This window comes from Ostrea edulis, chromosome 5 (genome assembly GCF_947568905.1).
Source record: "Ostrea edulis chromosome 5, xbOstEdul1.1, whole genome shotgun sequence".
NCBI classification, from domain to species: Eukaryota; Metazoa; Mollusca; class Bivalvia; order Ostreida; family Ostreidae; genus Ostrea; species Ostrea edulis.
The window spans coordinates 67,337,882-67,351,252 of record NC_079168.1 but is presented as its reverse complement, the minus strand read 5'-3'; the positions used below and the strand labels follow the sequence as shown (position 1 = coordinate 67,351,252).

General features: G+C 36.2%; 1 protein-coding gene across 1 annotated transcript; it reads right to left on the bottom strand.

The window, feature by feature from the left end:
• Positions 1–760: 760 nt before the first annotated feature.
• Positions 761–4,339, bottom strand: LOC130054702 (uncharacterized). The gene is made up of 3 exons (XM_056165227.1): positions 3,611–4,339; positions 3,396–3,526; positions 761–2,775 (listed from the first exon to the last, which is right to left on the bottom strand). The coding sequence occupies exons 1-3, from the start codon at positions 4,141–4,143 to the stop codon at positions 2,468–2,470; spliced, it is 972 nt and encodes a 323-aa protein (XP_056021202.1). The 5' UTR covers positions 4,144–4,339; the 3' UTR covers positions 761–2,467.
• Between the last annotated feature and the right edge of the window lie 9,032 nt (positions 4,340–13,371).

Sequence of the window (13,371 nt, the reverse complement as noted above, 5' to 3'; positions counted from 1 at the left end):
GCGCTATGATTGAATTGTTGCTCTCTTCAAATGAATTGATGATATCAACAACTGAATTGGTGCAAGCTACAATTCAATTGTAGAGAGCAATAATTCATTTAATGTGCACTGTAATTGATGTATTGCTCTCTACAATTGGATTAAATATAACATTAATTGACTGCAGATGTATGCAATATATTTCTTTTAGAGAGAACAACTAATCATCAATTCAACATTTCTATAATTGAATTAATGATCTTATTGAATTGTAGCTCTCTTCTGTGCATTAATTCTTATACAAAAACAGATTGAAATAATTAGATATATTTATACTGAGCTCCAAATTTGAATGTGAGCAGTATCTCCACCACATTGATATACACATCAATTAGATTAATGAAAAGCAATAACTGAATCGTGCACAAATTTATTGCATGACAATCATGGCAAATATAAGCCAGGGTTCTTAAAGCTTTCTCCTTGTAATCCTAAGGATATGTACAACAATATTTTGAAATTGAAAATTTTCAAATTTACTTCATTTTAATTTAATGTCAAAAATGCAGTTTTAGTAGAAATCTGGAGACTCGAACGCACAACCAGTCAGTTTGCTAACCTACTGAGCTACTTGGCTAGGTAGTTAAATAAAAAAGGAATAGATAAATGTTGCTGATACTGATTTTTTCATCCATGTTTTAAAAGGAAATCAGTCATTATGACGATGTAAGGGACCTCCTTAATTATACATTGTATGCACCCTTAGATGGTTGTGTGAATAGCTGGGAAACAATTAACTGCATGACGTATGTGTACTTAGTACCACCTTTGTGAATTATCTAAGCAGAAGGGTGGTCATGTATACAAAATGATGTGGGATTTAGCGGTGGAGGTGCTACTTAGTACTGACACGCCCACTCCCCGGATAGGGTTGTTCCCGTACCAGAAATGGACACCTCATGTGATGACACCCTATTCAGTACATTAAGAAATCAACATAAAACACAGATTAAAGAGATCCATGAAAGGTGAAGATAACTAACAGTGATCAATCTCGTAACTCCTATAAGCAATACAAAATAGAAAGTTGGGCAAACACGGACCCCTGGATATACCAGAGATGGGACCAGGTGCCTAGAAGGAGTAAGCATCCCCTGTCGACCGGTCACACCCGCCGTGAGCCCTATATCATTTTGCATAATTAAGCCCTAGGGTGGCCTGTGTTACGAAAAAAAAAAAACTGCCTGTGCAGCTGGCCAGTGTGTTTGATAAAATTCCCTTTCTATCTATCATGTCACAAAGATATAAAATGTTATACTCCAGTTCCAACAAAGATTTATTCATTGAATCATTCACATTTATCATCCTCCAAAAGAAACACATACCAGGATACCTTTTCGACAAACAATCATTTCCATAATAAAGTCAAAGTGAAACTATGTCACGTGATTTCCCTCTCGACCAACCGCTTGCACAGTCACGCATGAAATAATATCTGCCAATCTGAAGTCGGAGATTATTATTGTGAATCCGATTCAGACAAACGTTTTCTTTTTCAAGCGTCCAAATATTTTCCACCAACAATAATAATCTTGTCTTTTGGCTGGTCCAGAATTATTATTGTCAACTTACAGATTATATTTTGTAGCGTTCAAATAAAAAAAAAAAGATAATTATTGTTGGCGATGTTCAGTAATTATTATTGTAGTGGAAAGATTATATTTATAAAGATAATGTGTGACTTTAAATCGGGTCAGTTTTTATAATTATTGCGGCACTATTTATAATTATAATAATGTCATAAATAAAGAATATTTTTCTTTTGGGGATGAAATTATAATTTGGTGTCTGAGATTCGGGACAGATTATTATTATCGCTGCGATATAATAATAATATCGGCAAATAGGGGGAAAATTTTTATTTTTGGAAGAGATTATAATTTTGGTATTTTATATAGGGAAAAATAATAATAATGGGGGGGTACCCTACGGCTTTCCATACATAAGCACTCGTTCAAGATCCTTTATGTAATTCTGTAGAAAGTTTGTTACCACTGAATTTACAGGCTATTTATTCACATTAAACAATTTCTAGAGAATACCATTTCTAGAAAGTGCGCAATACAGACACACGGGTATTACATAATCTTTTAATTGAACTCGAACGAACATCGTTCTAAAAATAGAACGTCTAGATTCATCTCTAGTTCACGTGTCAAGCAAGTACAAACGTATTATACAAGTGGTGAGTTGTGTATAATACATAGCTGATAAATTAATTTTCCTACAAGGGTAACAGTCGGATAACATAACTTTGGTAGATACACGTGTTAGCTGATACCCCTTAAAATGTTTATTAACTTTTAAGGCATTGGAACAATTTATTATCATTTTACAGTGCAATGAAAATCACTTGAAAAACAACAATATGTTATATTTACTATTAGATTGACATTATGGAGATAGTCTTCATTTTACACAGTGTTCATCACGGTTGGGGTGGATTCTTTGCTCTGTGGGCTTGTGACGTAGAAACGACTGTAGTTTCTGGAGCTAACTGGCGGTTCTTGTTTCTCCGCATGATCAAAAACACGATTCCATTTAAAACTCCACCGATGTTAGAAAATGTCGTCAGAAACACGAGCATTGCCAAAGGAACGCTCTCCACGACTAGCTGCCAGGCACCATAAACCGCTATGGCCCACCACTGAATGATAAATACCAGTACAAACAATGACATGTTTTTGGCGACCTGGGTGGCTTTTCTTGTCGAATTAGCCTTTTCTCCAATAGAACCTAAAAAGAATGTAAAATAATCACAGGAGATTCACCCAACTAAAATAGGCGTTTCCAAAATTACTTTCATGATTACCGTGTATTGTGTTTCCAAAAATTGTCAAACTAAATATGTAATATATTTGTTTTTTTAAAGTACGGGAAAAGGTAATTGTTTTCGTCATTTATCGTACGGTGTTGATTTACACACGCTGAAAATGGTTTGTTCGCGGATTAAAAAGAAAATTGTGCCGTAAAATAATATTCGCAAAATTTAAAGTTCTCAAAAACACCGATCAGATATTTTTTCTGTAAACTGCTTCATGTCGTTCTTCAAGGTACCCGATGCCAAAAAAAAAAAAAAAAAAAAAAAAATCGATGAATTGATAGGCTAAGCTTTAAATGATTGATTGATTGATTGTATCTTGTTTTACGTTCCTCTCGAGATTTTTTCACTCATATGGAGAAACTGTTGCCACTGTTACAAATTTGAAAAGCAAAGCTTGGTATTATCTCGTGATATTGTAAATGCATTCGAAATCCGTTATTTTTGTAATTTTTAAAAGAGATACTTGTACTCAGCATCATGAATGTAATAAAATTATGCATGAAAAACTTTACGTATAAGAGCGACAACCAACCAGCTAATCGTTTTGTCTCCGCCCGAATCTTCATCCATGTAATTGAGTAGAGAATAATATTCAACGTTATAACAGTTAACACTGGTATTGTGGAGAAGAAAAGGGTAGAAATTGTTCCCGCTACTCCACAACTACAAGAGAAAATGATATTCTGTTGAATTCAATAAACTAATATCAAAACCTCAATTTCTTAGTTTGTAACAATTTAAACTTACTATGCTCCAGTCGGTCCCATTTCCCCTGCAATAGTGACACCAAGGCACTCCAAAAACGGAAATCCAAATGTCAGTATTAGAAGTTTCCAGTCATACTTCCCCAGACCTATGTTCTTACTAAATTTCATTAGAGCGAAGGCATTGATTGCAATTAGTGATACCAATATCATTTGCGCCGAAATGAACAAGAAAATGATAAAGCCGTAGTATTCGCACAATTCCAGTGGGTGGACATTGTCCTTAGTGACCGCCATATGAAAATGATCCATAAAGTGGGCTAAATTAAACAAACCATCACAAAGAGCCAGATAAACGACAAAGCGTTCGCATTTCGACCACGACTTAAAGAACGTCCTGGCAGATTTGGAACGAAAGGACGAAACAATCACGGCAACCGCCGAAACAAAGCTGCAAAGAATACACGTGAGTGCTACGGAGTGGATGATGTAAAAATATACAGTGCCAAGACCCTCTACCGGAACATTATAGCGCCAATCTACATGCACTAGAGACCCACTCGAGTTGGAGGACATTTCACACGCTCGTTGTCCGGCCACGAGGAAACAAGAGGTCCTGGCTTTTGATCCTAATCTTTATATGCTTATGAATATCCAATAAATCAATGCTTTTAAGAGGATTTTTGGCACTAATGTATTTTCATTGATTCTTTTAAAAACAAACTTTGTCCATCGATAGTAGGAAAAAAGTATATCACATGGAAATTGAAGATTTTAATCCGATGAAATGATATACTCCATCACCTCATTGTTAGAAGAACAGTAGCTAACGCAAGTAACTGCGTCTGTCCTAATAATGCCCATGTTATAAGGAAATTATTTTATGGCATGAAAGACGTAAACAATAGCGTTGTTCCCTACAGCTACGACCTGATGAATGCTTCATAATCCTTGAAGGGATATATATATATACTATATTGCAAATATCATTACATGGTCTTATAAACATCATATTATTTACAAAGGAATAAATGTTTTCGATTTTTTAGTTTCAATTAGTCTGTGTAATACTCGTGTGCGGTTCTCAAGTTCATGCTTTTTTTAAAGAAAACAAGTGAAGATAACGAACAGAGACTAGTCCATAAATCCTATAACAATGTAAAATCACCAGAAGAGCAAACACGGACTCCTGAATATACCTGGGGCGGGGTTCCTTGGAAGAGTAAGCACCCTCTGTTGCCCGGACACCGTATCCTTTCGGAATGCATTACACCAACATTTCATTTGCCTTTAGAGCGCCACATGAGATATATTCTGATTGAAACTGTTTGTACGATTATTTCGAACAAATACAGTCCTTAGAATAGTTTCATGAGGACTGCAATTCAACAAAAATATGATGAATTCAATAATGTACACGTATGAGTGAAATATTCTGGAGAGGGACGTTAAACAATATACAATCAATCAAGTTTGAATTTCATTTCAATACTTAATAAAATAATATATTGGTGTTCAACGTTTTTTCGCGTTTAAGTATGTCATAAAACCAATATTGTCAAATGTTATCGTTTCTATAGTTTTGGGATATCTCATGATGAAAAGGGTGACGATAACGAACAGTGATAAATCTCATAATTTATAATAAGGAATAAACATTAAAATTAAGAGTTGGGCAAACACGGGTCCCTGGATATACCGGTGGTCGGATCAGGTGCCTATGAGGTGTAAGCACCGCCTACCGACCGGTCACAACTTCCGTGAGCCGTGTATCTTGATAAGGTAAACAGAGCAATCCGTAGTCAAAATCAGTGTGCCAACAACGGCCTAACAATCGATATGAAAATGTATGATTGATTGGCTGTTTTCCGCCACACTCAACAATTTTTCAGTTATCTGGTGGCGCCCAGTTTTTATTGGTGGAAGAGAGAACCCAGATACAATGTACCTGGGAAGAGACCACCGACCTTCCGAAAGTAAACTGGAAAACTTTCTCACTTACCGGCGCAATCGGGATTCGAACCCGCGCTGAGCAGAGGTGAGAGGCCGTGTGATTTTGAGCGCAATGTTTTAACCACTCGGCCCTATATAAAAATGTAAGATAGTAAGATAGCATTTGACCCAAAGATAGGATGTATTGGCAAACTAGATCATTATAAGGACCATATAATTTGCGAAATACTGACGAGACTCTTGAAACTCATGTAATGTCAACTTGTATGTCAGTAACCTACCTTAATTTCAAAAGAGTACCGCAAACGGTATAATATATATACGCCCGTCGGACACTGAAATTCAACCTGAAGCATATTGTACACTATGAATTGATACAACACACAATCTGAATAGAAAAGCCTTAAAGTGGGTCATGGTGAACCAATCCATCTGACATGTGAACTGATTATGTACTTTTCTGAGAGTGAGGTTGTGACAAAATGTCGTTGCAATATCTATCTATGATGACAAAAAGTCCAGGAAAACATTTGATCTACTTTTAGCCCTAGAGAAGGTCATGGTGCACCAATTTAGTTGAAATGTTTGAAATATGAAATGATTATGCATTTCTCTGAGAGGGAGGCTGTGACTAAATTTCAGACCAATACCTGTGACCATACCAAAACAATCTGGAAAACTGATTGACCCACTTCTACCCCCTAAAGTACTATAAGTCATAGTGCGCCAATCCAGCTGAAATGCTAACTGCACTTGTATTCCTCCGAGAGGAAGTCTTTGACTAGATTTCATGGTATCCGTAACGAAAAAAAGTCTGGAAAACTCTTTGACCTATTTTTCCATAAAGTATGTCAATGATAGACCAATTCACCTGAAATGCAAACTGAACTTGTATTTCTCCAAGAGGGAGCCTGTGACTAAATTTCAGGGCAATATCTGTATTCGTAATGAAAGAAGCCCGAAAAACTGCTTCGTCTATTTTTAGCCCAAAAGTAGGTCAGGGACAGACCAATCCGGCTGAAATTCAGACTGAACTTGTAATCCTCCAAGAGGAAGTCTGTGACTAAATTTCAGGGCAATATCTATCCATAATGAAAAATGCCCGGAAAACTGTTTGTCCTACTTTTAGTCCTAATGTAGGTCACGGACGGACTGATCAATCCAGATGAAATAACAACTGAACTTGTATTCCTCTGAGAAGAAGATTATTTGTAAAGAAGCAGGTACTGTTTCTACAGTCATCTGGCCCAGAAAATTTATGATTTTAATAGGAGTCCCAAAATCTGCCATTCGAATAAAGAATATATAAGCAAAAACAAACTACATTTAATTTGATCCAAAATTCCTTCGTGCTGTAATGACAAGAGTGGCATAAAATTGCTAAAAATGCCAAAATCAATGAAAAAAAATCATAAATTCAGGGTGTTTTCCTTTCAGAAAACATGCAGCCCATGCGTCGAGCAAATTCATATTCAAATACATTTTTTATCGTCTATTATAATAAACAATATATATTAATTTCATTTTGCTCGACAGAAGGGCACACCTTTTCCTAGGCAATAATCTGGATGAAATTTAACAGTTAGCAAGCTCTTTTTGAAAAAAGGCGGGAAAAAGTCTTATTCATGACGTAATAATGCTATCAAATAAGCAATAACTTTGATTTAAAGTTGAGATAGTATACCTGGCATATATTTGACTTACAGATCAAGCTTAATTCAAGACACATTTAAAACAGAAATTTTGGGGGCCTTTTTATATACACAATCGTACCTTGTTCTTTCAGGGCAATATCTGTAAGGAAAAAAGTCCGGAAAGCTGTTTGACCTATTTATAGCCCTTACGTAGGCCAAAGATGGATCAATCCAGCTGAAATGCAAACTCACTCTTATAATTCTTGTGGGAGAAATTGTGACCAAATTTCAAAGTTGTACATGCATCCGTTACGGAAAACAGTCCGGAAAATTTGACCCCGGACGGACAGCCAGTGAGCCATACGCACGGACAGCGCCATAATGACGGCCGTATAAAAATTGATCGTACACAGAACAAGCTCTTGCGTATCGAATCATTTGAGAGACAAACACCACATGCAGGTGATAATGAAATATTGCTACAGTATATGAATATGTATGGGAAGTTGAATATCCATAGTACGACTAATATTGTTGTTGTATGATGTGTTCTTGCTTGATTATAAAAGGTTTTCACAGGTCATTCTCGGTGACAGACAAAATCATCAATCGGTAGTATTTGTTCAACAAGAGCACAGCTAAGTGGAGCATCCCCTCGCGACGGGAAATGTTGTGAACATATGCATTATTTAGGCATGAATGACGGTAAATTCTATCGTAGAAAATCATAATGGAATAGCCAATATAAGTACTGAAATCTAACAACACTAAACATCCAAAGTGTCGGATCTAATAGTAGGATATAATCAAAGTACTTAAAGTACTCATGGGAGTTGAACATTGTGGAAATTCAGTTAGAAAAGATAGTACTGGAAGGGTAGGGGGATAAATGACTGAATATTATCATGATTTTAGATACAAATCAACTGTTGTTGTTTTTCAAAGCGTTACAACAGCAAACATGGATAATGGAAGGCCCATGGGCCACAACGCTCCTCGAGTAACTGAAGTCGTGTTGTTGTTTTCTACAATTTCACCCCTTTATATTCTCATGAAAAATGTGACCACATATTATGGCCCAAACATTCAAATCAATATGGTTATCAATGCCTTGCAGTTATGAAGAAGTTTTTCCCCTGTATATATACATTCAAGTTTAATCCTAGTTATAGCTAATTCTAAGGATTCATTACTTGAAACGGTAGTCCAATATGCTAAACTGTCACCTGAGTATACTACAGTCCTGTAGAGGATCAATGGAATGGTAAGTAATTGTATAATAACTAAAAATAAATGAAATGCAAAAAAATTAAAAATTGTCGGGCATCGGAAATGCACAAGCCGAGTTGCGCAAGGAATGGGCATAGAGGGAACCGGCAGAAAAGTTTTCAAGAATTATCAAGCAGGGAGCAAAATTTTGCGTACATAAATTTCAGCCGACTTAAATCCTTTGTGACCTTGACCTTTAACCCTTGACCAAAATCAATAGGCTTCTTTGTCTCATCAAGGGCGATAATCCATCTAAGTTTAATTGAGATCCTATAATTTGTTAAAAAATTATAGTGCAGAAAACAAAATTTTCTCCAAATTTCAGTCTATTTATAGCCACTGTGACTTTGACCTTGTGACCCCGGAATCGATAGGCTTCTTGTCTTACTTAATTGATCTAAGTTTGATTGAGATCCTATAATTCGTTCAAGAGCTATGGTGCGGAAAACAAAATTTTCTCCAAATTTCAGTCTATTTATAGCCAGTGACCTTGACCTTTGACCTAGTGACCCCAGAATCGATAGGCTTCCTTATCTTACTGAGGGTGACAATCCATCTAAGTTTGAATGAGATCCTATAATTTGCTCAAGAGCTATGGTGCAGAAATGAAATGTTGATGCGTGCCCGCCTGCCCGCCCAAAGGCACTTCATCAGATCATAAGCCGAGTTCGACTTCATCGCAACTCCGCTAAAAATGAAACACTAGTCAAATAATGTTATTTATTGCCAAGGTATTTGGGATATTATACTGTGGCTCAAACAGGGGATGAATGAACCTGACAGTATGGAAAGTATATAGTGGAATCAGACTCGTGATGCTGGAAATCTATAGTGATTAATAAACTATATATGTACAAGATCCATAACTATTTTTTTTTTCAGTTTGTGAGGGAGAATCCTCATGTCTCTTTCATCTGTAGACAAATAAACAATGTGTTTTGACCAGAGCAATTTCCAATCCTTTTTGCAGCATAAATTCAACATTGTGGCAACTGGGTTAAACTTTGATAGTGAAGTAATACATGGCAGCACCTTATCCCATGCTCTTAAAATTTCTGTTTGACACACACTCATGACATCCACTCAAACATTACAGAGTGCAGCAAAATCCCATTGTAATAGGGGATTCAAAATGGATAACTGGTACAAAATATGGAACATACTATTCAAAAAGGATAATGAATTTGACATATTGATGTCTTGGAAAAGGAAATTCTGACATCGGGGCTCTAAGCGTTTTCAAACATTGTCATTTGATAAAAGTGTTCTACATTTTTAAAAATAGAGATTAATATGTCTTTACATACATAGGTGAGAAAGTTTCCATTATTCCTAGCCGAGACATACCATGTATGCGCAAAAAATTCATAAACAAATATCACACTACTCACGTAGAAAATGTGGACCTTACCGTCATCAAGCGCAACGAAACACGCCATTTCGAGATTATAGTCGACGAAAGCTCGGTAACAGTAATGAATAAGGTACACTCATTTTGTATCTATTTTGTGACTTTCTTTATTAAAAGGAACAGTTCTCTAATGTGTAACGTGCAATTACTACGTAATTCAATAACTTGAAGCATGAAGCAGTTTCACTTTGCCACCGGATATAAGAAATTTTATTTCGTATTCCGATCCCAATCGAAAGTTGTTGACTGGGAATGACGTGTATTAATTCAATCTACATGTAACATCAAGCATTTTTTATATCACATTAAAAAAAACCAAATATATACACATACACAATGTTGTAGAGTTATTTCTTGTAAATTTTCTGAGGTTTCGCACCATATTCGATATTTCGCGCCACGGTGTCAATAGGGCTTGTGTGCAGTTGTCGTTCGTTTCCCTATCAATGTTTATAGGTGACGCTGCGCTACAAACGACAATTTTCAACCTTATCTTTTATTTTTCTATGTCTATCAGTATCAATTTGATCGAAATTGATTTGAATACAATATCATTGCATTTATTTACATGTCAATTATCAAAATTAGATTAATTCAGAAAAGTTACATGGATTATTTAATGGCGGATGTTTATAAAAGTTTATGTTGATTTACCTAGGAGTAAATCAGCTGACACAGAACCCCCGCTGACGACCACTATACAAATCAATACAAATTACTGCGCAGAAAAGTGCGTGATGACCCAGGGAGATTGAACATAGTTCAACTCCCAAAAAGCACTAAAAAAGACCAACGACACGAACAACAGTGAATTGTCAAGATTTCGGGACGACCTGTCTCTTCCTCGGTACGATAGAATATTTACATAGAAAGGAAAACTAAATAGAAAAGGAAACTAACACTAGTGTTAAACTACAAAAGCTGATAACAAACAAAATGTTTACATATTAAAAATTATCGAGTGTAATATGTGGCAATAAAAAGTATGTTCTAACTGAACGTCAAGACTGAACTGAACTAATGTGTCCTACGCTGGAACAAGTAAAAAAAATACCTTAAGAAAGGAAAGGTCGTCCTGAAAATCTGACAATCCACTGTTGTTCGTGTCGTTATTTTTATATCTTTGATGATAGTAAAAATGAAGTATCTATCATATAAAAACTACTTTCAATTCATATATCTCTCCTTTATCCCACCCTGCCTCATGCTGCTCTCACCCCCCCCCCCCCCCCCCCCACCCCCTCTCCGTCTCTTCAGCAGAAGAGGTATCTTTTTGCATTAAGAAAAGGATCCAAAATATATTACGTGGACAACACTAGGTACACCGACTGACAGGAGCAAACATCTTGCGAGGGGGTGATGGGGGGGGGGGGGGGGGGGGGGTGATGGAGGGGGTGATGGAGGGGGGGGGGCATAACTTACATACGTGGTTGGACAGTTTCCCTTTTTCCTAGCAGAAACACATCGCGTATGCTCTAAAGTAGTTTAACTACTTTACAGTTACATGCATTAAGTATCAAATTTCTACGGCAGCAACATTATTTTTCGTAATGAAACGGGACGACAATATCCCGGTGATGAGAGTTCGCTGAAGCTTGTCAAATGTATTTTTCCTTCAAGAATTACACATACATGTACTTCCCAATGCACGGATTAATTCTATATTGTTAACTGACAGGAGTGGTAATGAAACTTTGATGATCACAGAAATGCGTTTTATAAAATCCTTGTAATTACTCAAAGCTCGTTGACGAATGGACGTTTAATACAAGATTTGTGTACGCTAACGTTCAATGATATGGCAACATACAAACACTATCTCACCAACTTAACTGAATTCGTGCACACTGTCAATATGCCATCCTCACAAGTCAAGATTTTGTGATTACATGTACGTACCCACCGCACAAACCTTTGATGAATATAGCTATTTAAATTTCGGGCTCAGGAGTCCGCAATCAATTGGGCCCAAGTCGTACAATGGAGCCAATCAAAATGCGGTTTTCATTCTAAACACATGGTAGACGTAAACAATGATGACTGCGAACAAAGGATAATTAACATTTTTTTTCAATATCTTGTCAAATATGCAATGATATTAACTTAAACAAATACCGTCGTTTTCTCTTTCTAGACGATGCAAATAAGAAGTCTTTGTGCTCAATCCGAAATTCCTTTTGAAGAGACCATTTCATCGGACAGTTTATTTTTTTAAGGATATTACGCATTGCATTGATTGATTGATTGGGGTTTTACGCCGTTTTGGCAATATTTCAGCCATTTTACGGCGGTTAACTGATTGAATTATGTTTGGTTGTGAGTGTTTGAGTTTTCCTGACGGCCCCCAGTGAGCCTACCCTTTTTCGAACATCAGGGAAACGATCTTTTGCGTGCCAAGGGGGTTGTGATCCTTGACACGGGACACCCTTTAACGTCCCATCCGACGGACATAAAAATTAAAAATATATAAACAGGTTAAAAAACAAAACACAATTCGTGTATATGAAAAAATTGTATAATAAAAGTTCTCAATTTTTTTTTTTGTAAAAGTCGCATTCTTGTAAATTTTGTATAATATAATGATTGTCGATGTTTGTAAAAAGTTCTTTGATTGCACACTATTAAAAAGTATATTTCGTATGGGCGTAAAATCACTACATTCTAAAAGAATGTGATGTATAGTTAATGGACAGTCACAAGATATGCATTCAGACTGAGGTTCTCTGTTTAGTAGGTAAGAATGGGTCAATGTTGAATGTCCAACGCGTATTCTTGAAATAATCACTTCGTCTTGGCGTTTCATTACGATGTTACACAATTTGTTTACTTTGTTTTGAATAGAATAAAGTTTACTTGTGTCACAGAAATCCCAATAGATTTGCCAAAGAGAATTTACATATAGTGTTATGAAGTATTTAAAATCAGTGTATGGAATTTGGAAGTGTACATTATCCCCTTGAAGTGCATTTTTGGCCGCTTTGTCCGCTTTGGTGTTGCCAAGGATACCAATGTGACTTGGGATCCTGCAGAACTCAGCTATTTTACCTTGTTTAGTTAAAAGATAGTACCGGTGTAAGATATCTAAAATATATGGATGATCAATATCCATGTTGTTTAATGACTGAAGACATGATAGGAAGTCTGAGAATATAGTAAAATGTTTGTCATTAGAATTTTTTATGTATTCAAACGCAAGCTGAATAGCCTTTGCTTCGGCGTTATAAATTGTTGCTTCATTTGGAAGTCGTGCAGAGAAAACGTCGTTTGCGATTACTGCAGCAGCAGCGACTTTATTTTAGTCTTATAAACCACAGGGGCTAAGCCTGTTTTGGGCCCGAACTCTGTGATACCATAAATATAGAAAGGGGTCCAACTCTGACACAGATAAAAAAAACTAACCACTCGCTTCAAATGCCTAAAAAATCTTAAACTAGGTAAGCTATGTGGAGTTTGTCGTTTTCCGTGCATAGACTAATGTTTTAACTACTTGCATGCCAAATTTCAAGTCACTGGTTCTTAAAATAACAAAGATATACG

What these genes read in the sequence shown, in the direction of transcription:
- LOC130054702 (XM_056165227.1), bottom strand. Translation starts at nt 4,143, where the DNA reads ATGTCCTCCAACTCGAGTGGGTCTCTAGTGCATGTAGATTGGCGCTAT. An exon ending in ATGGGACCGACTGGAGCATA is followed by an intron (nt 3,527 to 3,610) that starts GTAAGTTTAAAT and finishes TTTCTCTTGTAG; the next exon opens with TTGTGGAGTAGCGGGAACAA. An exon ending in GGAGACAAAACGATTAGCTG is followed by an intron (nt 2,776 to 3,395) that starts GTTGGTTGTCGC and finishes CATTCTTTTTAG; the next exon opens with GTTCTATTGGAGAAAAGGCT.